The following is a 26,714-nucleotide window of genomic DNA, read 5'->3' as shown; positions in this document are numbered from 1 at the left end:
GAAAGAAAACAAAGAGATGAATTTAAAGACCGTTTATTTGTACATGTTCAGAACATTTAACTGTACCTACTCGTTCATTCAGTTCACACCTGTACACTGCACAAATGAGATGGCCAGGACAGAGACAGACACTCAATCTCTGCTGCCTCGTACACTTATTGCTGGTCAGTACTTTAGTGTTACCCATCATCATTCAAGAAAATCATGTTAAGAGGACAACATTTACATTTACAAAGTAAAGACTTTTTTTCTTTTTAAACAAACTGATGAGATTTAGGTTTAAGTAACCAGTCAATGCTTTTTACAGCAGATAACAGCACACTCAAAAAAACATTAAACTGTTAGTGTAGTGTTGTTTGAGGGGCAGTTAACCTCAAAAATCACAAGTATGTGTTTTCCTGTGGTCTGCAGTGCTGTTTCCTCATCTAGATTGCTTAGATTTGCAAATATCTACTGTAGATGTGTCTGCTTTTGCTTGAATAAAATGTATGTGGTGCTCAGAGCAGCAGAAAAATGACATGTGATCAATCCTAGCACAATGTCTTTGAAAAAAAAATCATGAATGGGTTCATAAAAAAAATCTAATGAAAAAATAACAAAGTGAAATTGGCAAGTGTGCAAAACTTATACTTGGGAGAAAAAAAAAAAAAAAAACCTCAGGCAACTGAATGTTGCCTTTTAGGACATGCACGCTAACAGCTGTTGGTAGTTTTACCATTAAAGTGGCTTTAATGGTAAAGCAAACACACGGGCAAATGGAAAGGGATACTAACAATATACAGGAGCAGTTATGTCACTTTTTGTTATTGTCCCAGTCTTGATGATAGAGATTGGATTGAGGTCATATGCAAGAGGTGAAAAATGTAACTCAAAAGACTTAACTGATGACCCAGGTATCCCAGGGTTGATCAGTTAAAGTCCCACCTTTATGATGGCATGCTGTGACTTAATTCAAATTAATGCTTAATAACCCAAGAAGTTGCAATACAGCAACACTTAATACAAAATGAATTGTAGTAATCCTTTAATACGCTTTGATCATTAAGATATAGCTCATAATTCTTTACAGTACAAATAATTGTTCCCGTGGCAACACCTCAAGAAAGCAAATCTGATCACAGCAGTGTAATGTTCACAGTTCAGCTGTGGGTTTAACAGCCTATCATTGATGGTTTAGGACATAAGAGCGGTGTGAGGCACTATTAACCTGATGTGTGTATTAAATGATGTGCGCAACTTATGTTGATTGTTTTTATAAATGATCTGACGAATGAAATCTGGGCAGGATTTATCTCCTCTCCTTTCAGAATGTTCTATTGTATCCTCTACTAAAGGGGATAATAAAGGAAGCAACAAGGCATCTTCCCTTTAGCTCTAAAAGCTCTTATTATAGCTATGCAGATGGTTTCTGTTCATGTTACTTAGTCAGGAACTGAGGAAAATCTGACTACCTGACATTTCTCGTGTGTGACTCTGGGTCTCCTACCTGTTGGATACACCCAAAACAGCTCATTCAGGAAGCATCTAGGAGGCGTCCGTGTCACATGCCAGAACCAATGAAACTGGTTCCTTCTCTTGTTTGCACACAGCTCTATCTGAATACAATTGAATCACATTCCCTTCTTTTCAAGGTGAATAAAGCTCAGTCGGTTTCACACAAGACTCTTTTTGATATTGTTAGCCATCATGTTGATCATTCACCAAATTACTGACACCGGCCTCAGTTCGTTTTGAAGCTGAGTTTGAACTCTTCAAGTTCATTCTCGTAGATATGAACTGAAGCTCATGTGTCCTGGGGAGGAGTCAGTCTGTGATTTGATCAACAGGTATGTATGACGTATGTATGATGCACAGTTCGTGTGATAAAACATGCCAACCTGGCAGAATTGATTTTTTCAAATGACATAATAAAGGTAAGCGTCAATGTGAGGTGGCATGCAGTGTGCTGGAAAAAGTAAAAGAAAAAAAAAAATCGAAATTCGATCTAGTTTTTTTTTTTTTCCTTTTTCCAAAATGAGACAGGAAGTGAACTCACAGAATTTTTTTTGGTCTGCTATCTGCATATATTTCAATATGGTGTACCACAAAACCAGTCAGAATGTCCCTCAGAACAATCACAAGTACCACAGTGTGTTAGTGACGTTAAACTCCAGAGACAGTCTCTGTGTGGCGGATCTAAGCTTGGCTGCCTCACAGGAACTTTGTTTTGAGCGTGATGCTGGGAGAGGACTTCCCAGTGCTGTGGGCAGCTGGGTTAGCACTGCTAGCTTTAATATTCAAACTCTCCTGATTTCCTTTGATGGCAGCTTGAAGACGAGACTTCAGGTGAGGCGATGTTGTGATGAGTGACCTGTAGGAGGAAGGAAAATATATAACCGCCTGCTTCATATTCACTGATCCTTAAAAGCAGCATGACAAAACATGGCTTTGCTCTGCATGACATGATTTAATTACTGATGGAGACTGCCAATCTCTCCTTCACAGGTAGGGTGAAACTACAGTGGAAATGATTTTGAACTATATGAAAATCATCCAAAAGTTCCTGGAGATCAATAAAATCCTAAAACCTCAGAGAGGAGTCATACAATGCTTTTTCCTACAGCCTATAATCACATTATTGTAAACTTTTTTCTTACTGAGGAGAAGAGCAGGAAAATAAAATACTCATGAATCCCAGAAATCAACATGTAATCTACATAAAAAAAACAAATTATGAAAGAGCTAAAAAGGTTGCTTGTACAGTTCAGTCCACTGAGAGCAGCAGGAGCGTTTCATACAAACCAAACCAGACCCGTATGCAAAAAAATAACTGCACACATCACTACCGACCTGAAGACAGCTGGGTGCTGAGGGCCAAAGCGCATCAGATCCTTGAGTGCCGAATCATGAAGAGACCTGGATGGCAGGGGAGCAGAGCTAAGGGCATTTTCGTCCAGGAGAAAGGAGATGAGGAGGGGCAGCAAGACTGCCACCAGCTGAGGACCTGAAGGGCAAAATACACAAAACATGGGAACAAGCTTCAGATGGGGGAGAATGTTTTATCTGTTAAATATCTCAGCAAAAGCTGGATGGACTTGTACCTTTGCTCAAGGAAGCAAGAACAGCTGAAATCACTGACCTTTAAACAAAATAATTGAATGTAACTTGAATTTATCTACTTGTGTATAACATTTTAGTGTTTTTTTTGTTTTATTGGCTTGACTGTAGTCACAAGGTCTCGTTTACGTTGTCTTTCCTGCTGGCAGCGTGCTCAGTCATATTTGGACAGGGAGTATCAATCCAGAGTGTTTAAACCAGTAATTTAGTCACCTTTAAGTTCTCACAGCAGACACATTCATCTCTCACGCACACCTACAGCCAAATTTGAATCACTGGTTAACCAAACTAACATTTCACAGCTTCTCACTTCAGTGCGTGGTTGTGAAGGGCTGCATGCTGGTTAATCAGGAAGGGAGAACACATCAGATATGCGAGCAGTGAATACTGAGAAGGATTCGCACATTTAGAGCACAAATCAGGCTGCTGCACTCCACCACTATCCTCCTTTGGACAGAGAGCCTTGCTTTACCTTCTTCCATTCTATCATCTCCTGACTCCACCATGTCTCTGCTAAAGACTCTACTCACACTGTGATTCATCAGCTGCCTGGATCAAAGCCTCCATCGCTCGGATCCCCTCCAAGACTCCAAGCAGCTCCTGTGGAGTTTGAGGACGACTCCGCTCCACCTTCTGAGGAGGAAGCAGACAAATATATGCTGAAATCACCTGAACAATGCCTTCTAGTGATCATATAGGTTTTTATTTCATTTTCCCTTAGTGTACATGCAAGCATCAGTACAGAAAGAAAATTAAACATATTACAAAAAATAATATATATATTATTAATGAACATAAAGCAACTCAGATACTCATGTATGGTAAATAAGTTTGGTTGGATACCTGGAGGAATCGAATCAATGTCGGACCAAGGGCCTGGATGTATGGGATGGCCACACCGGGCTGAGCCTGAAACACTGTCGTTAGCAGCTGACAACAGTGACTCACAACCTAGAGCAGAGAAGGGAGGAAACACTGTCACTGTCGAACCCCACACTTACTCAAATATCGACTTAGAGGAACATAACTCTGTCCTTAATCCAGAGTTTTACTGGTCTGGAAGAATATGGCGTACCCCAAACTGTCTAGATTAAGGATGTCAAACTCTTTTACATTGTGGGCCCACATTGACTTGAAGAGGGCCAGACCAGTGAAACTATTTTATCTCGCTGTAAAGACGTTTTCCTACATATTTAATCCCTGAGATATTCTAATATAAGAGTTTTATTACATGATAAAGGAATGCCACTATAGTGAATGAAAAATCTGTAGGGACAACTCTTTGATGTCATAAAATTTAAGCACAAGGTGTAAAACTTTGGTAGCTCATTTCCCTAAATGTCCTCTAATCACGAAACACAGTTTTGTTAACTTGCAGAAAATGTCCTGTTTTAATGTGGACCCACTTTAAAAACAAAAACAAAACAAACAAACAAAAAAAGTCTACATTTAATTGTGAAACCTTTCTGCTGCTTAATTCTTTATCTAACCCTTAATTCCTTCGGTGCCGTGTGAAACTGGATTTGGGAGAGTTGGGAAATTATAAGGAGCAAAAACTGTGAAACATATTAAATGAAATTACAGTTAAAAGTTTGAAATTTATGCCCCACATTTTTCAACGCTGTCCAGTGGACTGGATGGAGTTTTTGCTGGGCCAATTGTGGTCCCCGGGCCTTGTGTTTGACACCACTGGGGCGATCGTAGCTCAAGAGTTGGCAGCTCGAATTGTAATTGGAAGGTTGCCGGTTCGACCCCCGGCTCCGACAGTCTCGGTCGTTGTGTCCTTGGGCAAGACACTTCACGTTTCCTACTGGTGGTGGTCAGAGGGCCCGGTGGCGCCAGTGTCCGGCAGCCTCGCCTCTGTCAGTGCGCCCCAGGGTGGCTGTGGCTACAATGTAGCTGCCATCACCTGTGTGTGAATGGGTGGATGACTGGATGTGTAAAGCGCTTTGGGGTCCTTAGGGACTAGTAAAGCGCTATATAAATACAGGCCATTTACCATTTACCACTGGTATAGTTAATGGCAACAGAAATATGTGGCGGAAAAACACTTTGAGGCACAAACTGTATATGAAAGATGGTCATTGCCACACTGTATACATTGTTCCTTTTAAAGAAAACAAACAAAAAGCACTGATTGTCAAAACACAAGGTTGAAATGACTGAAACTGCAGAATGCTGCATGCTCAGTTCATAATGATTTCTCTGTCACAAGTTGTTAGTAAATGAGCAAACCCTACTTTATGCTACTCTCCGAGTCTGAAACAGACCCGAATTAACTTCACGGTGTATTCAGTAAAACTTGAAATTAGTGACTGAGCTCACAAAGTCAACAGGAAAGTGTTTACTAAGGTTAACAGCAAAGGCGCCGAGGGCTATTTTTATATAGACCTCTATACTACCTGAGGTCTTGCAGACACTCTCTGGCTTTTAGAATGTCCATCTTCTAAGAGAGGTCATGGTCAGAATATAGCCTAACTATCAGATATTACCAGAGGGTCTTTGGAGTCTATGCTGGTGGTGAAGCGCTGCAGACAGAGCTTGTGCAGAGGCTCAATGGTACAGACATCAGGACCAGCAGATAGCAGGAAGACGGTCAGAGCGGTGAGGAGGCTGACCTTGTCTACAACACCGCTGGAAGGCCCTGAAATTACACAAAGAAACAATTTCAGGCATTCTCTTCAGTGTTTGGTAGTTTAGCATTTTTCTGCCAGTGGCTGTAATTTTTAATCAGTCAGTGTGGAGTCTACAGTTCTCTCCATCACCTCTCTGGCCATAGGGAGTACTGCTAATGAGGACTTTATTATTAGCACAGAAATACCTTACAGCTTTATTGCATAGTGCCTGTAGGTATATGGGTGGCAAATTGAAGATTTTTTAGAAGCACTTGCTAAAACTACAGAGAGCTGCACGTTTGTAAGTTACATTCACACTGTACGTACCACTGTCCCAAAATGTTAGAAGTGTATTTAGAGCTGATTGCAGCAGCAGGTTCCAGGATCCTCGACATTTCTCTTGTCGGCTCATGGGTGAAGTCAAGACGGACTTCAGAGCCTGAATAGCCGCCTGGATGACCACACTCAGACAAGCCCCACCTGCCGATTCAACTGCTGAAGCACCTGTAAGCAAGTTTAACATCATCATTGATATCAAACATGATCACTGAGTGGACAAAATACTTATACATTTTACTGAAGTCCATTTCTAAACTTGCAGAAACACAATTTATTGTTATTTTCAGCTCTGACGGTTTGGCTTTGAAGGAGAGAAGATGTGCTTATTTAAAAACTGAATGAGATGCTGTTAACGTCCACCCGATTAATCCTGACTCTTTTAGTTTTGTTTTTGGTAAATGTCACTTTTATGTATTTATGTCACTTTTATGTGACAATGTCAGTTTAATTATTTACTTTATGTGTATAAAATGCTCTTGGTATAGACGTTTTTACTTTGTTACTTCACAGTTAGTATAACACCCACCTTAGCCACATTAATAACATAAATTATTTATGGACATTACAGTCTAAATTATTTGTCTTAACCTGTTTGCGCGCTGGGCTGGTGGACCAACTCTCTCAGGACTCCCAGCAGCAAGTAGAGGACAGTGGGGAGAATGGACACACTGCCTACAAAGAGGACAGACAGCCATCAAACCAACAACAGACCAATAAAAGGAGATGCATCGCATGTGTGTCCATTTGCATAGATATTTGGCTAGACAAACTGAAGGATTATGGGTATGCAACCTATGCAGATGTGCTCTCCTCCAAAAAACCAACACACAGCCCAGAGCCCTTCAGTAGTAAGTAGCTAAAACTCAAGGGCTCTAATACAACCATGCCAGTCCCTTTATTGTTGTGTTAGCATGAGAAAATGGGTGATTCATGCTCTCACCTTCAGGAGAGCAGATGGACGGCAGCTCAGAAAGCACACAAAGAGCTGATGCTACCAGACGACAGTCGCTGTCTGTCAGAGTCCACGCTGAGCCTCCAGGACCTAAATGCACACCCCAAAAATACTGATAGGTTTATATGTGCAGACGCTTTTATCCGCAAGAATGAAGGAATGCTATTTTGGAATTTTTTTAAAAAAAATTTGTTTTTGACAGTAGCTACAAAAATCTTTGTCTTGTGCTTGTCTAGCCAATCATACACCACTGACAGAGAGTATCTGAAATGAAGTTCCCTTGAGTCCTTCCATTTATTTATTTCTTCTCCCTCTCTGCAGCAGCCCTCCCTGTTCCCATCCATCTCCTTACCAATTGGACTAGTTCCAGCCAGTTTGGGGCTCAGCTGTGGGATTTTCCGGACCAGTACACAGAGGCAGAGCTCCAGAGCACCAAAAACCAGTGAGTGACCAGGAACCAAACCACCAGTGTCTCGCCCCTCCCCAAACTCTGGAAGTGTTTCCTTCTCTGCTGCGCCATCATCCACTAAGAAACATTAAAGTTAAATAGTATGAAAGGAGCATTTAAATTATTCTGTTTGGCAACAATCTAGATAGGTTCAGACATATACAAACTGGATCTAAAAATTACAGATTACAATTATTAGAACTGTTGAGACCTGATGAGAAAGATTCAATGTAGCTGGAAGTTCCAGAAAAAGATAAAAAGTGAAGCTTGCGTTACGATTTTGTTGAGATCAGAAAGGAATTTTTGCCGTCTGGTTGTAAAAGTGGTTTATTGCTTCCCTTGGTTGAGAAGCTGGTTTTACTCCTCTAAGAGGATTTATTGAACACAAAAGAAATGATACATAAACGAGTGAGGTATCTCACTATTGGAAGCACTTTCTGGCTTGACCACTACTACTATATCTTACTAAGACAGACCAATCATTTCAAGGACACGGGATCCCCTGATCCCCTTTATAACAGCCCCTGAACAAGACCAGGCATTCTCTGTGTGTTTCTTCCACATCCCAAGGAGGGCATCGCTTATTTTAAAGAGAAAACAGAGTGATATATCTCCCCTGTGCAAAGACAGTGACTTTGGCTGGCTGTGGAGCAGACAAGCTAGCTCTACCATCCAGTGCCTGCTGGGCCAGTAAAGAGCAATCAAAATTAGAGACTGGTGCTGGTGTCAGTTCCATGTAATTTATATGTGCGAGACAGACTATTTAAAAGTAGTCAGGGGACCCTGTGTCCTTGAAGTAACTGATCTAACTTACATAGATGTGGTAGTAGTAGAGTCGGTGTGGTTAGTCACACCAGAAAGCGCTTCCCGTACTGAGATACCACGTGAGGTTTCAAAAAGAAGAAGCAGAATAATCTTTTTAGAATCAGAATACTTTATTAATCCCTAAGGAAATTTTGTGTTTACCTTCAGCACTGTGGCGTTTCTCCCTGATGTGCTCATGAGCAGCAGCTACAATTCGCTGCAATAAATCCAACACAGCGAGCTGAACTGATACAGACTCTCTGGTCACCATGAGTCTGTGGAGGACGCTGAGTAGCTCCACGCTCAGAGCCTAAACAGACAAAGAAAGTCAGCACTCGACCAATGCAGTTTATTATTAGGAGTTAAATGAGCTTTGAATGACCCTTTCTAGGTGAGCGCATGCAGAGTGAAGCAGTAAATCATGCAACACAGAGAGAGATGACAGCCATTAATATTAATTGAGGTTTTAGGTTTTTGTTGTGCCAGCTAAAAAAAACAAAACAACAACTATTATTTACACTACCCTATATTGCATTTAACTGTACAGAAGAGTCATAACTTCACGTCATTATTCACTGGGAAATAAATACCGCACATATAGAATTGCCAGTCAAATTCAAACCTGTACAATTTAGTTTGGATTCTAGTGTCGAAAGGCTAATGTTTCAAATCGTGTTTACTGTGAAAACTAGTAAAAGCTGTGCCTCACCTGGTCATTTCCAATCTTTGCTCGGGGCCACGAAACTTCCAGCAGCACCTGCAGAGCTCTCAGACAGGAGGTGATGGTCTCCATCTGGTCCTCTGAATGTGGAGAACAGAGAAACTCCACGCTGATCCCTGAATGCGAGACCAACATGATTGGAGTGAAACTATGGAACAGTCTGAATATGGAATTAAAGCAATGTCCAAACATAAAACTGTTCAAAAAGAGTTATAAAAATATGATCTTCTCGATCTATAAAGAAAAGGAAAATATTTAAATTAAGTGAATGTCTCTATTTAAAAACAAACAAACAAAAAATTCATGATGTGATATTATAGTATATAGTATATCAGAAATCTGTTCACTATTTTTATTACAAATTATATCAGTAAGGAAGCTGACTAAATATTCACTGATAATTTATGGCAAAGGGGTGGGATTAAATAAGTGTATACTTCTTCCCACTCCCTTTCAACATGTAAATTAATCAGAATGTTTTTTTGTATGTAATTTGTATAGTATTTTTTTTCTCTCTTATTTCTTTTCTAAATGTACTTGTATATTGTTCACATGTTGAAATAAATTACCAATCAATCAATCAATCAATCAATCAAAGTCAATACAATAGGACAGAATTTAATACATAAACACATTTTACTCAGCAGTTATAACCAGTTTGTTACCAAGTATGAGGTGCAATCTGTCAGTATTAATGTCTTCCGGACTCTTTGCTCCACCCACAGAGCTTCTGTTTCCCATGGAGGTAGGTGTTGCTGGTCTAGATAGGTTAGCAGGCGCTTCATCTGACATCACAAAACCTGCACACACACGTAAAGTAACAGATACTTTTACATGTATCTGCTTATTGCAATGAAAGAACAGCGGTATTAAGAGTGAGAAGGAGGAATACTAACCTGTGCTGTGGAGCCAGAGGGAGGTGGCATGGAGGATGGGAGCCCAGGACGATGTGTAATGACGTCTTGCTTGGCTGACAGTCTCTGCTGTGTAGAAGGAACCTCCTGCATGAGAAAGAGAGAGAGGAAAAAAATAAAGAAACACCATATCTCTCAAAATAAAATTATCTAATCACAGCTGTGGTCCGGATTACTTTATTAGGGGAGAAAAGCTATCTATACCTGGCCCTATATGAAAAAAAGAAATCAAAACAAGTTTATATCCCACCTGTTGCAGGTAGCTGTGATGAGTACTCCTGTGGGAGGGTCAGTAGTGCATAGTCCTGTAGTGCTGCCAGCCATAGACGGCTCAGTGTCGATAGCTCTGATTGGACCAACTTCAGAAGGCCCGCCCCTCCTGACTCAGAGCCTGAGCTGTCACTGGCCAGAGAGGAGACCGATGGGTCAGCTGGTCTATGAGAGCTTTCTTTTTGTTTGCTCCTCTGAACAGCTACAATGTAAACCTGACAGAAATGAAGAAAACCACAGAAAATTGCAGCAATAATTTAATTTATTTTCTGCAGAAATATTTACGATTGATACACAATACTCATTATCTAGATAATATCTTGCCAAAAACAAGATGTTGGAGACATTTGGTGCTTAGGGCTGTTATTAAAAACCCTATCAAGTCATTCTGCCTAACACGCAACAAGTTGTTATCAGGAGAGTATTGAGGTAAGTGCTATTCGAAACATTATCCCGAGCTGTATCATCAAGAATATTTTAGACACACGAATGGACGTTTGGATTCAAGTCTTTGCGCTACTATTGCTGCAGAAAAAAGCAAAACAAAAAGAGAAGTATTTTTTTCTGCAATAAAACATTTCAATAATGATGTAAGATGACGAGAAGATTAAAAAACGAACGACTAAAAAGGGTAAATACTCACCTCAGCCCAGGCTTTGAGAACAGCCAGTGTCTCCATGGCAGCAGCAGCCTCATTGTACAGCTGGCTTGACGCTTCCCTTCCACTCTGGACCTTAGCCAATGAGGAGACAAGGAGCTGGTGGACACGTCGCAGGTCACGGAGGTCACTGACTACACCACTAGCGATCCATGCACTACACACCTGTAGAGGAAAAGGCAGCATTAAAGGTAACACTTTACATCTCTGTTCATTAGCTGACGACCTGCAGGGCAGACAGAATGACCCGAGCAGCGCAGCAGTGAGGATTATGAAAATGATTACTGACAACTGTTCACCTGGCAGGCTTTGGCAGTAATGTCAGGAGGAGCATCAGCGGTGAAGGCGGGTCTGAGAGCAGCTCCAACCTGCAAACACATACAAATTAAAATACTACAGGACTCTGACACAGCAGATTCTGTAGCATCTTTTCAAATAGAAAAAAAGTCAGGATTTTCAGGAGCCCGTTTACCCCTGTGTAATGTCACCTCTTCTTTTAGTAACTTGCTGTTGATGGCAACTAAAATCAACAGTTCAGATGAGTTACTGATCCTTACATTAGCCTGGTACTGCTCCAGGATCACATGACCAGGAAACTCTGGTTCTGGAATGGCTGAGAACTGTCTGATGATAACCAGGAGTGTTTGGAGCCCTGCTAGTCGCAGCTCATCACTGTGATCTGTTGATGCCATAAACGCCATGCGTACCAGGTCGCCAAGATGGAGGACCAGGAAATCTGAGAGAAACGGGTGAGAGATCAACGATGTCTGAGACATCCAGAAACATAAACCGAGCAAATCCCTGTGAGGTCTTACCAGTGGAGTCATGCAGGCGTCGTTCCTGAGCAAGAGGCATGTCAAAGTGAGCTGGGTCGGCAGTCTCGCACTGTGCTATGATGCGACACACACACTCCATGGCGAAACAACGTGTGGCTGAGCGCAGCGCTGTGAATGGGCCACCAGACTCAGACCGGGCTCTGAAGGCAGAGGAGTCATCATCTTTGCCAGGGTCTGCGTCTTCATCCTCCTGTTTCGACTCCAATGGGGCACGACCATCTTTAACACAGATTTTTAACGTCACAGACGCTATCAGTGACCCATTAACTCATAATCACCAGGTATTATCTTAATCCTCAGTAGTTTTCAAACAAACTGCCAGCTTTTTTCCATTCTACACATTCAAAGCAATCATCAATGAAATATTTCTTTTTCAGCTGACCCCTCCCTCCTTTTTTCTGACAGAACCCAGATTCCATAAAATAAAATTCTGTCCTTTAAAAAAATATCTTATTCTTTATATAATTTAAGCCCTTTAACTTTTAGTCTGAAAACAGAAATGTAAACTTGAGCTTTTGGGTACTCAAAGAAACAGCTACAGGCTGCCAACCTCCTGAGCCCACCTGTAGTTGCAGACAGGACATCTTTGCAGAGCTTCAGCCAGTGGGCCAGTTTGCTGCTGGTGGCACTCGCTGCCATCATATGAACCAGAGTCTCTTGAATGTCCTTCCTCAGACTGAAGTCTGACTCCTGGTCCAGCAGAATGAACAGAGCACCTTCGAGACCGACCTCTTTTATAGTGACATCTGCTCAGACAGATCGAAAGGATTAGGTGAGCAAAGATGTAGAAGAGAGGTGCGCTGCAATAAACTGCTCATATGCTACAAACAGAAGCAAGTAACTGTGTGTAAGTGAAATTTAATGATAAAACAAAATCAAGCAAATTTCACTGCACAAAGAGAGCTTCACAAGCAATGAAACACACATCAATAAAAACGTGAGATCAACAGAAGTCAGACAACAACAGTGAGCTGAAGGGCCAGAGAATAAAGTTCATTTATTATCAATCCAAACAAAAAAAAATGGACTGCTAACACTAACAAACTGAAAAATGCAGTCCTGTTAAAAAAGAAGGCTGATAATCATCATAGTTTCCATAAAATGTCTGTTTCTTCTCACCAAGTTGCGTGTTGTCTCGTCTTGGGAGCTCTTTGACCAGAGCAATGGCATGCTCAGAGACCTCCAGGGCTTCCCGCTGGACAAGCTGGCGCAAACACGCCACCACGGCCCGGCGCAAACATAGGAACGAGCTGCACAGGTTTGCCTGAAACACAAACACACAGTTCACACACATAACAACTCTACCTGACACTGTACTTTTTCATCAGGGGAAAGCATGCTGCTAAAGACAGTGTTTCATCCAGGAGTTGTTTCCACCAAATCTTCAAGGTCCGCAGCTGCGGACCTTAAAAACAGCCCATCAATATGGAACAGTATTCTCTCAAATAATAACGTTTACAAGTTCCTAAAACTGAGTTTGAGTGGAATACTTTGTTTTGTTTTTAAAAGTCTGGCTAACAGCACAAAAAACAAAACCGGTATATTTTTGGGTTTAATATTCACATTAAAAATTCTACAATTATAGAATATTGTGCTTTTAATCAAACTTTGTTGTATGAACAAACAAAAACAATCTACAAACTAATAGTAGCAACACTTTCTCCAGAGGAAACACTGTGGGGGATAAAAAAAACAACGGAGGAACTTTTTGTCAGAACTGCACTTGAGGCTGTTAATGTGTTAGCTGAAAAGCAAACAAAGTGAGAGTAGATAGTAAATTAAGAATAAACACTCAAAGAATAAGAAAAAAAACTTAATTAATACTGTAAAACAGGGAAAAAGGTTAAAATTCTGCAAAACAGAAAACTGAGCTGACAGGATTCATTCCAACAGAATGGTGTGTTCATAAGTGACGAGGAGCTGTGTTAAAACAGAGTGTCAGTGACACAGTGACTCTGGGCGATATGGGCATCTTTTTTGAGATCACATTTAAAACTGTTATTTATAACAAATTTCTGAGCTAGCATACCCTGAAAAATACAACTGTAAAAGTAGTACAAATAGGCACTATACAACTACTATACTACTGTGTTAACAGCCTGAGGTGTGTCTAAAAATCTCACTACGCCTTCCTAAGATATGTTCCAATACCTAGCTGATGTATAGATATTTCCACTAACAGTTAAGCAGATGGTGATGTTTGTGGAAAATCAATTTTGTGGTTCTTCCTGGATGCAAAAATGTCAGCTAAGGAAGAACAGCCAAGTCTGAAGCTGCTAATCAGGATCCTGATTAAACAAAGCCACAAAAGCAATCATTTTGTGCTTAAATAAAGAAATAATATAAAAATAATCTAAAATCTTTCCTATCTGTCTAAGTTCTCAGGATATTTATTGTGAAAGGAACTTTGTGTGAAGAGTATTTTTATCGCCCAGACCAAGGTCACAGCAACAGAAAAGTCACAATGAAAAAAAAAAGAAAAAAAAGAGATTACAAAGCTAAAACTGAGAGACAGCAGCTGCGGACCTTGGGGGAAAAAAAAAAAAAGAACCTACCAATACGGAATAATCCAACAAGATCTCCTGTAAGACAGAATGATCAAAAACAACACACACTATAAATCTGGACGAACTCTAATTTCGACACAGCAGAGAAACATGGCAGGAAATGCAGTATGCAGAGATGAAATATGAATCCAGTCGAGTTTGGACAAGTTGTGTCTGTCAAACAGGAAGCATGATGATGTTTAACAACATTTTATCAAAACTGAACCCAACAACCCTATAACAGCCATGACCGTGTATAAAACCTTTTTGTACTCAATGTCCCTCTGCGATTAATAAAGTCTCTCTGATAGAATAGAATAGAGAACAGAATAGAATAATCCTTTAATTGTCCCACAAGGGGAAATTTGGTTGTAACAGCAGCAGAATGAAAAACACATATACAAACAAACAGTACACAGCACACATACACAACATACACATTTTTTTTACACATTTACATCAAGGCCAATAGTTACCAAAAACAGAGTTCTGTATAGTTATTAATATTAAATAAAATTAAATACAGATAAGAGGCCCAGGTTGTAGTGTGAATCGGTTGATAAGATAGTGCAAGTTACAGCACTGATGTAAACATCTATGTTTGTTGGGAGCTATATTGATTGTACAGTCTGACAGCTGCAGGAAGGAAGGACCTGCAGAAATGCTCCTTCATGCATCTAGGAGCATGGATAAAGTCTCTCTCTGAAACACCATATTTTAACATATTTTAATAATAAACATCTAGTGACAAATCAGGAAAAAAAAATCAGAATATTTGTCAAATATTTTGCAATTATTTGTTCTTTTTACCCCGAGTCACCTCAAATGGGCTGGCATTCATCAGCCTATCAGTCCACTGTTTACCTCAGCTGTCAATATGCCGGGTTTTCACATCTATTTACTCTGGAGGAGGGTGTAAAGCTGCATTTGTGAAAGCAATCTGATTTGTGGCGATGACTCAATTAACCTCTTTTTCAAGGTATCCCTTGAAAAAGAGGTTTTTAATCTCAATGGGATCTTCCTAGTTAAATAAAGGTTAATAAATAAATAAATAAACCTCACTTCCGCCCCATGACAGCGACACTGATGGTGTAATTATGTAATCAAACTGTTTATCATAGGGAAAGTGTCATTTTTAGAGCATTTGAGCCCAATGTTAGCTAGTTAGCTTATAAATAGCTGCTACTTTTACACCCAGTACTTTGTCAGCTATCTGGTGATGGGTCGCATGTTTTATCTGTTGACAGTAACTAACTGTGACAATATAGTAGTAATAAATAAGTATGTTTATGCACATTTTCTTATGTTAGAGTCTTGATTTAAGTTCAGGACATGAGGCTTGAGGCGAGAAGGAAGAGGAGGAGATGGAAATGATGCAGGAGAGAGTAGTGGTGGATGAGGCAGATGAAGAGAAGGAAATGATAATGCGAAATACAGTGGTGTAATTATTAAGTGGAAAAAAATCCTAACCTTAATGTTCCTGAGTGAAAAACTGATTGCCCTCTAAACCCAATAACTGGCTGGGCTACCCTGGAGCCAGCAAAAACTGCTATCAAGCCTTTGTGATAACTGGCTTCTAGAGCTGTGGAGGGATTTAGAGCCACTCATCTTTGCAGAACCACTGGAGGGTTTTCGAGCATAAACCCCCTTTTTTAAAGTCATGCCACAGCATCTCAATTGGATTCAGGTCAAGATTTTGAGTAGGCCAATCCAAAGTTGTCTTTTTGTTTTCCTTAAGCCATTCAGAGGCGGACTTGCTGATGTGTTTTGATTTCATTGTCCTGCTGAGAAACCCAAGTGTGCTTCAACTTGAAATCACTATTTCACACAGGGTAGATTTGGATTTTTTCCCCCTTAACAATAAACACCATTTAGAATCTGCGTTTCATGTTGACGTGTTATTTTTGACTAATATTTACATTTTTTGACGATCTGAAACATTTTAGTGTGACAAACATAAAAAAAATAGTTATTTGTGACTGAGGCTTTACAGAAGTAGAGTTTTAAGCTTTGGTGTTTACAATATCAATGAATAATCATAAGGTGAGGTTTAAAAAATATACCTTCTTTGCCAGAAAATGTGATAAATGTCAACTTTTTTGGTCCTTGTTTTCTTTTGTAAATACAAAAAAAGGTTTCTTGACCAGTGTTTCCCAACCACTATGTGCCGCGAGAAATGAGTAGGTACGCCTAGGAAGATTATCTGGTTCCAACTGATTAGTACTCTAAATCACCAGCGTGAGTAATAGGCAGAACAATTACATTCTCTTCCACTAGAAACCAGTACAACTACCTGCTATAATTAAATAGAATGCCAACTGCCAGTAAAACAGTCATGCTGTGAGTGAGACAACGCGGCAAGTAATAGCAATAGATAAATATTTGAAAAGAATCTGACCTGGGTCCTGGAGAAAATCCTGACCCAGATGAAGGCCCTAGCATGAGTAGTGGCCAGAAGAAAGCAAAAAAGGTATCCTGGGGACAAACCAAAACCAATTCTGCTATGCCTGGTGCATAGTGAAAAATGATCAATATGCTTTTTGTGACCTTTTTGTTTGGTGGTGTGCCGTGTGATTTTTCTAATGTGAAATATGTGGCGTGGCTCCAAAAGGTTGGGAAACACGGTTCTAGTCAGCTTATAGAAAAGAAAAAGCTATAGAAAGCCATGCCTCCTCAGGTGTACTTACACAGAGTGCAGGTACAAGGCTGGTCAGGTTGACGTGTGGAGGTGAGAACATGTGCAGCTGTTGCAAACAGGAAATGGCCCTGGCCTGAACAAGACAGTCTGGACTGTCTTGCATCACTCCACATGCAACCAGACAGCTGGAGCGCAGACCAGACACTGCTGCGCCATTACCTGGAGTCAAAAACACAAATCACTTACACATCCCTAAAACATTCTCTAATTTTGAAACTGTCCTTGGGTATGACAAAGGGGTTCCATACCCTGCAGGTCTGGGCCCAAACAGGTGATCAGGCAATGCAGGCAGCGTCCTAGGCTGTAGTGCACCTCAGGGTGGGTGGGTGGAGTGGAGAGCAGCAGCCGGAGCACGAGAGTGAACGATGGTTCCGCATGGGTTCTATAAAGACCACCTGACAGGTCGACCACCAGAGAAAGACTGTAGAGAGACCAGGTCTGGACACAGAGATACACAAAAGGTATGACCAGCAAGAAGGGAAAAAAAACAAAAAAACCCCCAAAACAAAACAGAAACCTGGTCCAGTCTTAACTTTCTCACCTTAAATCCTTTATACCTTGAGACTTGAACAAATCAAAGGAAGCACCCTTTGCAGAGCAGAAGGAATGCACATCAAGTTGCCTATTAGCCAACCCTTCTCCTGATTTAAGCAACAGTTGGGTGGGGCTTTTGTGCTCACACCTAGAGCTTAGACTTTAGCTTAGCTTGTTATTCTCCGATGTAAACGTGGTTCTTATATCTTTTACATTTGTACATATAGAGTCAAACATACAGATATTCCCCCACTTGTCCCTAAGCAAGTTGCAGATTATACCAGATACTGCACTTAAAGTGTACCTCTAATTCCAAGTCACTTAAAACAAAGTAATGACTTGCCAATCTCATAAACCAATATTTTCTTTACAGGAACATAAAGAACAAATCAAATGTTTAAAATGAGACATTTTACTATTTCATAATAAACATTTGATATTTCCTAACGTCTATTGTAAAAACAATGGGTTTATCAGATTTGCAAGTCATTGCATCTTGGTTTTATTTACACAGCCTGCCGACTTTTTCAGAATTGGGGTTTTAAGTGTTGCAGAAGTGTAAGCAGTAAAGAAATAGTGCAATTTATCTTGAAGGTTCCTGTAATGTGGTTTGGTGGAGAACAGAAGCATAATGAAATAATTTATCAAATGTTTTTCTCAATTTTCTCATTCTGGTATACAGACAGATAGATTTAGAAGTGTGTAAGGGTAAGCGTGTACCTGGACCTCGGGTGAGGTGCTGTCCTGGCTCAAGGTGAACAGGACTCCCAGACAGGTGGACAGGTGTTGAGGTGAGCTGATTCCTCCAGTGTAGCGGTATAGCGCCCCCAGAGCCAGGGCATAGCCACTGCGTGATGCCGCATCTCGAGCAGTCTTCAGCCTGCAGACACGATCAACAAAGTCAGCTGTGATATTAACCAACATTATATTCATGAAAAACGTCCAACTCTATTTGTTCTAGTCTCCAGGGACTGCTTTTAATTCATTTAACACAGCCAATATCCAATGCTAGAGTATGAAAGAAAAACTACAGGTTTTGGTAAGGTACAGGTTAGTGGTCATTTAGTGGCCTATTCTGCTCTTGCATAATTTGAAAAAAAAAAACCCAAACAAACAAAAAACATATTTACATTAAACAGGGTCGTACAGGAGATTAACTGAGGTGTTGCACATAGATAAACATTTACTATTGAAGACTGAAAATCATGCAATAAGATCAGTGAAGTCCAGGAACAAAAACGTGAAATTGGGACACTAAAATCCCACAGCTGCAGTTTTCTTTTTTTAAACGACAGACATCAACTGTCATCGTTTCCTGTCTTGAACACAGTGTGATATCTTTGGGTCCAGACTCATAGCCACAGCTATGTGAAGTTTGTTTTGAACTATTTCTGGCTTATTATGCAACTTCTGTGTGTTTCAGTATATTTTTGTATCATGACCTACTTTGTTTATGCTGTTGCTCTTTTAAAGAGAGCACAGATCCAGATCAGTTTCCTGGACGTTTTTGCCTTTCCCCTGCATTCTGTGGCAAGAACTCCTAAAAGAACCAACTAACTAAAAAGCTTGAATTTTGACTACTATAACTATTTTCATCAGTGGGATGAAGACAAGTGTAAGAAGTGGTACACAAAGCTATGATTTAACATCTGCCCACCTATCAAAGCAGAGCAGGGAGATAGAGACAGTGAACCCTGGATCTCCAACCACTTGAACCAGTCGGGCTAGACCTTCAGCAGCCAGGCAGCGTAGCAGAGGACTGGTGCTTTCCAGTGCCCCCAACAGGAGCGACAAGGCTGGGGGCCGGATCTCCTCAGGCCCCAGAGAGCCCCGATTGCTACCTTGATGCTGAGGAGAGGTTAGTTATGGTTATTTCGTGATAAAGTCATGAATTGTGAAAGGTTTATGTTTTTCAGAGACTGGAGCAAAGTTATGCTTAAAAAAAATTTGTGATGCACAATTACTTTTTTTTTTTTTTTTTTTTTTTTTTTTTTTTGTAAATGGACATCTTGGTGATGTTAAAAAATGAGACTCCTAACAGTCTGTAAAGTAAGTATTGTCTCTCTAAATGTCACTCTCCAGCACGGGTGTCAAACTCCAGGCCTTGAGGGCAGGTTTTAGATGCGTCCTTGATCCCACGCAGCTGATTTAAATGGCTAAATTACCTCCTCAACATGTCTTGAAGTTCTCCAGAGGTCTGGTAATGAACTAATCCTTTGATTCGGGTGTGTTGACCCAGGGTGATATCTAAAACCTACAGGACACCGGCCCTCGAGGCCTGGAGTTTGACACCCCTGCTCTACAGTCTCTTGAATTTTCTACAGAGAGATGCTGTGACCCCTGTGGTTGGCCCTGAGAGCTTTGCCTCAATACCACTCTACCCTGTCTGTGTTGGCAGACCACTCCAGCTTGTGATCCAGTTGAACTCCCAGATACTTGTAAGGATGTGACTATTTCGACATCAGTCCCACCAATGCAGACAGGGTCGGGATCTGTTCCTGCCAAAGTCTACCACCAGCTCCTTTGTTTTGGCCACATTCAGCTGCAGGTGATTCACCTCACACCACCACCTCATGAAGCAATCAATCAGTCCTCTGTACTCCTCTTCCCATCCCATGTCCATACTTCCAATAATGTCTGTGTCGTCAGAGAATTTCTGGAGGAGACAGGTTTCTGTAATATACTTTAAGTCGGCCGTATAGATGGTGACGAGGAAAGGGGACAGAACACTTACCTGGGGTGTTCCTATGTTGCTGTTCAGACTCTCAGACACAGTCTGTAAGATGATCAATGTCACTGCCATGTGGTTCATACAGGGCATTCCAGTTGATGGCTTCCAAAGCCCCACAAAGTGTCTCCCTAGCCCCCTGAGACCACCTCTTCACAGTTTTTACAGTCACTGACGTCCGCTGAACCACTGGCCTATATGCTGCTATGAGCAGTACAAGGTTGTGATCTGACCTGTCCAGTGGAGGGAGGGCAGTGGAGGTGTAGGCATCTCTGACAGTAGTAAAAAAATAGGTCCAGTGTTCTATTGTCTCTTGTGGTGCATTTTACAAACAAACATCTTGTTCTCAAGTTATCGCAATCACCGGATTCTTACAAAAACGTACTCTGACCCTAAGGGGGAATGCACTGAGATTTAAACTTGTCTGAGATTTTTAATAAATGTACCTTGTATTAATTTAAATTGATCAATTTAAAAATCCAAGGCGACTTCCTACTTGAGTTATCACATTCGCAAACTTAGGTGTCCACGCCACCTGCCCATCAACCTTTTAGAACTGAGCGGTAAAAAATCAACAGTAATAGCAAACACAGTTAACCAGCTAACTACACAATATGCATCTTGGTCCTGAGAGTGGTATGCTGATCTCTTGGGTACTATACAATACACATGCGTATTGTATAGTGCACTATTACGGAGCATAGAAAGTGCAGTTTAGTGTGCATCTCATCACTGCCTTGCAAATGCAAGATTGCACATGAAGTGTAAGGATGAGCACAAAAGATTAAAAACAGAATAATGGCAACTGTTCACTTAAACATCAGGGTTTTCATTAATACCGGTTTTCTGGAAGATACACAGGGGTTACGCAGTTGCAGTACCTTGAGCAGACTGCAGAGGGCAGCACAAAGGTGAGTCTGGATAGTCTGCTGGCGTTGACCCTTTAGCTGGTTCACCGTTTCCACAAACTGCTCCAGTATCTTCACCCTGACACACAGGACACTCATTATTCTACAGCTTTCTAAGCTTGGCTTAGAAAGCTTATCTATCTGGCAGAGCTGCACCAAACTGTAGCCCTAACTGAGAACAAAAACCTGCATCTCAGATTAGGACCGTGTCCTTCTAAAGAGTACAAACTTGTTGTAATGTTCAAAGAGAAAGCTGTGAGGGTTAAACTATTATAGCTCTCACCCCCTGGGGCAAGTTTTAGACATAACTGTATGTGTTCGTCACTGATGTAGTGGTGCTTATAATGCCAAGACTTTCTTCAAATATAAAGAAAGAAAATAAATAAGAATTGTAAAATGTGCAGAAGTGCTGCCTTTATTGAGGCAGCTTAAATTTTTTTGCTGTGGTTTGTTATTACAACAACATTAAGTATGCAAATGAACAGCTAAATAAATACACAATGTCCTTCTCGTGTCAGTCTGTGCTGGTTAGGCTGTCAGAGGTCGCTTACCTCTGAGCAGAGATTATGTGAGGGAACACGGCTCCAAAGAGATGGATGGAAGTGGTAGCCAGAGCGACAGGGGATGGAAGAGGAGCGGGAGCTTCGTAGCCCCTCTCACACAGACTGAAGGGGTCATTGTCCAATGATCCTCCTCCCACACTGCTACTGTGGAGCTGCAACATAAAAATAAAGCAGTCTTTCTGATTCTAATCCTCAGACTTGTCAAGTTTCTCCCCCTTTGAGCCATCACTGTTAAGAGCTGGGCTGAAGCTCACCTGTTCTTCGATGTATCTGTGGTCAGTGTCATGGAGGGCAGGGCCAGCCAGTGGTAGGTCGTCACAATGACAGAGGGGAGGCAGCAGAGAAAGCTCTGAACATGTCTGATTCAGGTTGTCCTGACCTGACACATCAGACACCAGCTGATTCATCACCAGCCCAAAACTCTCTGTAGTTGGAGAAGAAAACCGACTCACATCAACTACTGCTGCAATCTTTTTTTTTTTTGGCCTGTCCCGTTTGGCTCTTTTGCCATCAGAATTGTTGTCTAAAGGCAAAGAAAGATGCCCAACGGATTTACTTTACCAAACTGACCATCCCAGCCTTGCCGTAATGGTCCATTTGATTCACCTTTTATTGTTTATTTTATTTTCACTTACTGAATACGGGACAGACTTGACTGGGGGAAAGGAGGGGAGAAAGAAAGAGGGAAAGAGAAACAGCTGAGAAGAGGGACGGGGGAGAAGGGCAAAAGACAAAAACCAACAGAACGGGCAGAGAAAAAAAAATGCATATATCAATCACCTGGATCACCTGCTGAGAAAGAAAAAAGAAAGCAAGCAGAAGAGAACAAGAGTAATAGAATAAACAACATCACAATGATATATGGGAATATGACAGTAAATACTAAATGTTAAACATTATTGTGCAGCACATAAGATCGACAGCACACAGTGTGCTTTGAGGTAGGAGCCAAAAAGGGTGTAGTTTGTGGGTGTGATCACCCGTGTGTACACCTGTGAGCATGGACGCGCTTGTTTTTTGTTTTTTAAAAGGTTCCTTCATGTAATAATCTGCTAGAGGGTGTGGGGGGGGCACAGCCCCGTCCTCCAGGGCGTGAAGCAGGTGTGGAGGAGATCAAAACTCCAGACATCCAGAGGCCCCCAGAACACAAAAGACCAAGGAAGACCAACAGAGGGGCAGCTGCGCCACTGTCCCGGAAAGAGCTGAGGAGAGTCCCAGATGAGGGCTCACTCAGCAGCCGCGGAGCAGAAGCCAGGGGGAGTTGCAGTGACGCGCCCGTGAGCTCCGCCGGCAGCCAGCTGCGCCTGAGTGACCGAGCCCCAGGCCGAGAGGCCGGGGGCACCCCACCTCCGAAGTGGCCCGAGCGAGCCCCAGGCTCCAGGCCCCGATAAGCGGCCGCCAAGGAGTGAGCCGGTGTGTACCTGGACGCCCATCCCCGGACTCAAAGAACCACCAGGTGGTGTTTCCCTTTTCCCTGCGGTGGGGGGAGGCAGACCGCCCCGACTCCGCAGCAGCAGGTTGTCCTGACCTGACACATCAGACACCAGCTGATTCATCACCAGCCCAAAACTCTCTGTAGTTGGAGAAGAAAACCGACTCACATCAACTACTGCTGCAATCTTTAGCTACCCATTAGTGTCTACAGGAACTGTTAGATATTGAAGTTCTGCAGATATGTGAAGTGACAATAAACACTGGACAGTGTGTCTATAAACACTGTCCAGGTACTCTGTTTTCTCATTTTTGCCAAACTTTTACCTTCAGTAATCAGAGCTCAAAGGTTCAGCTTCAAAGTAAAAATTGCACCTTTGAAGGAAACCTCCATTTACAGTTCCAGAACACCAAAAAACAATATTCCTGAAGATATTCCTTCACCTTTACCAGATACATTCAGTGGGGCAATTTAGAATAATGCTGCAATGGCAAAAATGAGCAGATGTGAGTGGAACGTTATGTCGGTAATATAACAATATGCTGTTGTTGTTTTTAAGACACTACCAGCCAACTCATTTGAATTCTAACAATCCCTGTTCCCCAAAAAGTTGGGACATAAATAAAAACAGAATGTAATGATTTGCAATATTTTATTCACAACAGAACATAGAAAACGTATCAAATGTTTTAACTGTGAAAAGAAAAAAAAAACAACCCCAAAGTAATGTAACTTTGAATTTGATGACAGCAACATGTGTCAAAAAAAAAGTTGGAACAGTGTCACTGTGCCCAGTGATAAACCACTGGGGCATAAACATCTGGAAACGGATGAGACCAGCTGCTAGACTTTTGGGAGAAAAATGTTGCCCCCATTCTTGACTGACACAGGATTCTAACTGATCAATAGTCCCGAGTCCTGTTTATTATATTATTTATTTCAAAATGTTCCAGATGTTTATAACTGGTCAAACATCTGTACTACAGGCAGGCATCTCTTCAGACTCTGTGAATCTTTAAATATTATGAGCTTTATTATGCTGTAATCTTTTGCTACCCATCACTGTCTACAGGAGGTTATACAGATATGTGACCCAAGTTTTTGCAATTTTGCATCGAGGAACATTCCAATGAAATTATTCAAGATTTGTAGATTTCTCAGTTTAAACATTTGAAATGTTTTCTATTGCATCCTCTTTCTTTTTTTCTTTTTTTTTTAAATTAACATTTTACAAAGTAGGGACTGTTTTCCAACATGGGATTGTGAGAGCAGAACAAATAAATGTGTCAAAGACAAGCAGATCAAAAGGAACAAATAATGTACTAACAAAAATAAGTAAGTAAGCACACTTTTTATGCTTGTGTTTCTCAGAGTTTAGGGTACATAAGTTACCATGAAAGAAGAATCTATATGTTTTTGATATACAGGTGAATCCTTAGGAGTTGCTCACAACTGGTCCTGAAGACGGTGACTCAGGTGGAAAGCTGGATGTATTCAGCTGGGAGTTGCGTTACTAAAAACTAATATGAACCTGAAATCTGTGTGTAATGGCTGAGCTATTGGATGTCTAGAACAACATAAATCACTTATTGGATTATGAACTGTCTGTCTGTTAACATATTTATCTGAACCTAATATTATGAAATTGAGAAAGTAAATGAAAAGATCTGCTAAAACTAGAAAAAGTTGCATTTCCTGCAAAAATGCAGTGTGAATGCCATGTAGTGGAGTCTGCTGAAAACAGCTGAAAAGCGGTGTAGAAGCAGAAGTGCTTGCTGAAGATGGCTGTATATGTGAAAGGATACACTGAAGAGTGTCAAGAAAACAGAGTGCATGCAAGAGGGGAAGATGTGTGGCAACCGTCACAGGTAGGATTCGAACGTTTGTCACCGGGTCTCACGGCAGCTGCTCAACCAACTGAGCCTAACGAGTTCTAGTCCCAAACAAAGATATGATGAGAGAAAAAATGTGCACTGTGGAGCAAAGCTGAAATTTGCTGAAAAGAGGTGAAGAAGCAGAACTTTGTGCTGAAAACAAGTGAAAAAGCTGAAGTTTTAGCTGAAAAGGGGTAAAGGAGCTGAAATTATTGCTGAAAAGAGCTGAAAAACTGAAATTTGTGCTGAAAAGAGGTGAAGAAGCTGACAATTCTGCTAAAAAGTGCAGAAGAGGCTGAAATTTGTGTTGAAAAGAGTTGAAAGTCTAAAATTTCTACTGAAAAGAGCTTAAGAATCTTGGATTTGTGCTAAAAAGAGCTGAAAAAACTGAAAATTGTGCTGAAAAGAGTTAAAACAGTTGAACCGTTTACTGAAGAAAATGTTGCCATAAGCAGTATTTGAACCCGGCCCTCCTGCTCTGAGAACGGCAGCTTATCTCACTGAGCTAAGACATGGCTCAGCCCGGCAAGCTAAACTTGTGATCACACTGATAATGTGCTCCCTGTCAGCAAAAATCAGCCAAAAAAAAAAAAAAAAAAAAATGGCATAAAAGCTTAATATCTCAAAAAGTATAAAAGTTATGAGCACCAAAAGACATAGCAGGCATTAGCAGAAGGAGCAGAACAGTTTAAAGTTTGAATGGTGAAAATCGGCTGAAAACTGAGGGAGTAGTTAACCAGCAAAGGTCGGAGCAACTAGAATAAGGTAGAAGAATAAAGAACTAGAAAAAGTTGTATTTCCTGCGAAAATGCAGTGTAGTGGAATCTGAAAAGAGAGAAGGAGAACTATGTGCTAAAAACACTGTGTTGAAGCTGCACTCTGCTGAAAACTGCTTTATTTGAAAGGGTACACTGAAGAGTGTCAAGAAAGCAGGGAGAGTGAGAGGAGGGAAGATGTACGGCGAGGACCACAGGTAGGATTTGAAGCTGAGCCAAACTGGTTCTCAGGTGACTGAAAAGAGATGAAACTGAAAATTGTCTTGAAAAGAGGTGAAGATGCTGAAAATTCTGCTGAAAAGAGGTGAACTTTTTGAACTTTCTGCTGTAAAGAGATGAAGAAACAGAAAACTGTTCGGAAATGAGGTAAAGAAACTGACAATGTTGCTGAAAACAGGTCAAGAAGCTAAAAATTCTGCTGAATAGACATGAATCAGCAGAATTTCTGCTGAAAAGAGGCGAAGAAGCTAAAATTTGTGTTGAAAAGAGTTAAAAAAAGTTTAACTGTTTATTGAAATTTTTTTTGTCATAAGTGGGATTTGAACCCGGGTCTCCAGCTCTGAGAACGGCTGTTCATCTCACTGAGCTAAAACACAGCTCACCCTGGCGGGCAAAACCAGTGATCACACTTGTAATGTGGTCCATTGATTTTAATGGGCCAAAAAAAATGGCAAAAAAAAGCTTAATATCTCGAAAAGTATAACAGTTATGAGCACCAAAAGATATAGCAGGCATTAGCAGAAAGAAAGAAAGAAAGAAAGAACAGTTTAAAACTTGAATGGTGAAAATTGGCTGAAAACTGAGGGACTAGTTAAAGAAATTGGCAACTAGAATAAATTTTATTCTAGTTGAAAAATTGCATTTCCTGCAAAACAGACTGATGAGCAGTCAGAATTAGATCGCGGTGAGAGGCGAAAAATGCCGTTTTTTGGTGTTACAAAACGTTGTGTAACTCAGAACGTAGGTGGGATAGAGGCATAATTCTTGTACTGGGTGAATCAG

General features: G+C 41.0%; 1 protein-coding gene across 1 annotated transcript in view; it reads right to left on the bottom strand.

Annotated features, from left to right (window-relative positions):
• Positions 1-637: 637 nt before the first annotated feature.
• Positions 638-26,714, bottom strand: part of heatr5a (HEAT repeat containing 5a) — a 44,655-nt gene continuing 18,578 nt past the window's right edge. The window contains exons 15-42 of the mRNA XM_080871344.1: positions 21,885-22,054; positions 21,619-21,782; positions 21,041-21,146; positions 19,089-19,279; positions 18,152-18,311; positions 17,146-17,335; positions 16,887-17,056; positions 14,209-14,235; positions 12,773-12,917; positions 12,217-12,399; positions 11,633-11,872; positions 11,375-11,553; positions 11,117-11,185; positions 10,803-10,982; positions 10,140-10,374; positions 9,872-9,976; positions 9,641-9,775; positions 8,964-9,091; positions 8,417-8,564; positions 7,355-7,528; positions 6,991-7,092; positions 6,639-6,722; positions 6,039-6,215; positions 5,589-5,740; positions 3,940-4,047; positions 3,627-3,729; positions 2,830-2,983; positions 638-2,350 (exon numbers count right to left, since the gene is read on the bottom strand). Of these exons, the coding sequence (XP_080727470.1) occupies positions 2,191-2,350; positions 2,830-2,983; positions 3,627-3,729; positions 3,940-4,047; positions 5,589-5,740; positions 6,039-6,215; positions 6,639-6,722; positions 6,991-7,092; positions 7,355-7,528; positions 8,417-8,564; positions 8,964-9,091; positions 9,641-9,775; positions 9,872-9,976; positions 10,140-10,374; positions 10,803-10,982; positions 11,117-11,185; positions 11,375-11,553; positions 11,633-11,872; positions 12,217-12,399; positions 12,773-12,917; positions 14,209-14,235; positions 16,887-17,056; positions 17,146-17,335; positions 18,152-18,311; positions 19,089-19,279; positions 21,041-21,146; positions 21,619-21,782; positions 21,885-22,054 (4,139 nt within the window). The 3' untranslated portion in view covers positions 638-2,190. The remainder of the gene's footprint in view (positions 2,351-2,829; positions 2,984-3,626; positions 3,730-3,939; positions 4,048-5,588; positions 5,741-6,038; positions 6,216-6,638; positions 6,723-6,990; positions 7,093-7,354; positions 7,529-8,416; positions 8,565-8,963; positions 9,092-9,640; positions 9,776-9,871; positions 9,977-10,139; positions 10,375-10,802; positions 10,983-11,116; positions 11,186-11,374; positions 11,554-11,632; positions 11,873-12,216; positions 12,400-12,772; positions 12,918-14,208; positions 14,236-16,886; positions 17,057-17,145; positions 17,336-18,151; positions 18,312-19,088; positions 19,280-21,040; positions 21,147-21,618; positions 21,783-21,884; positions 22,055-26,714) is intronic.

The sequence above is a fragment of the Rhamphochromis sp. 'chilingali' genome (genome assembly GCF_963969265.1).
Source record: "Rhamphochromis sp. 'chilingali' genome assembly, chromosome: 21".
NCBI classification, from domain to species: Eukaryota; Metazoa; Chordata; class Actinopteri; order Cichliformes; family Cichlidae; genus Rhamphochromis; species Rhamphochromis sp. 'chilingali'.
This window is presented reverse-complemented; position numbering and strand designations above follow the sequence as displayed.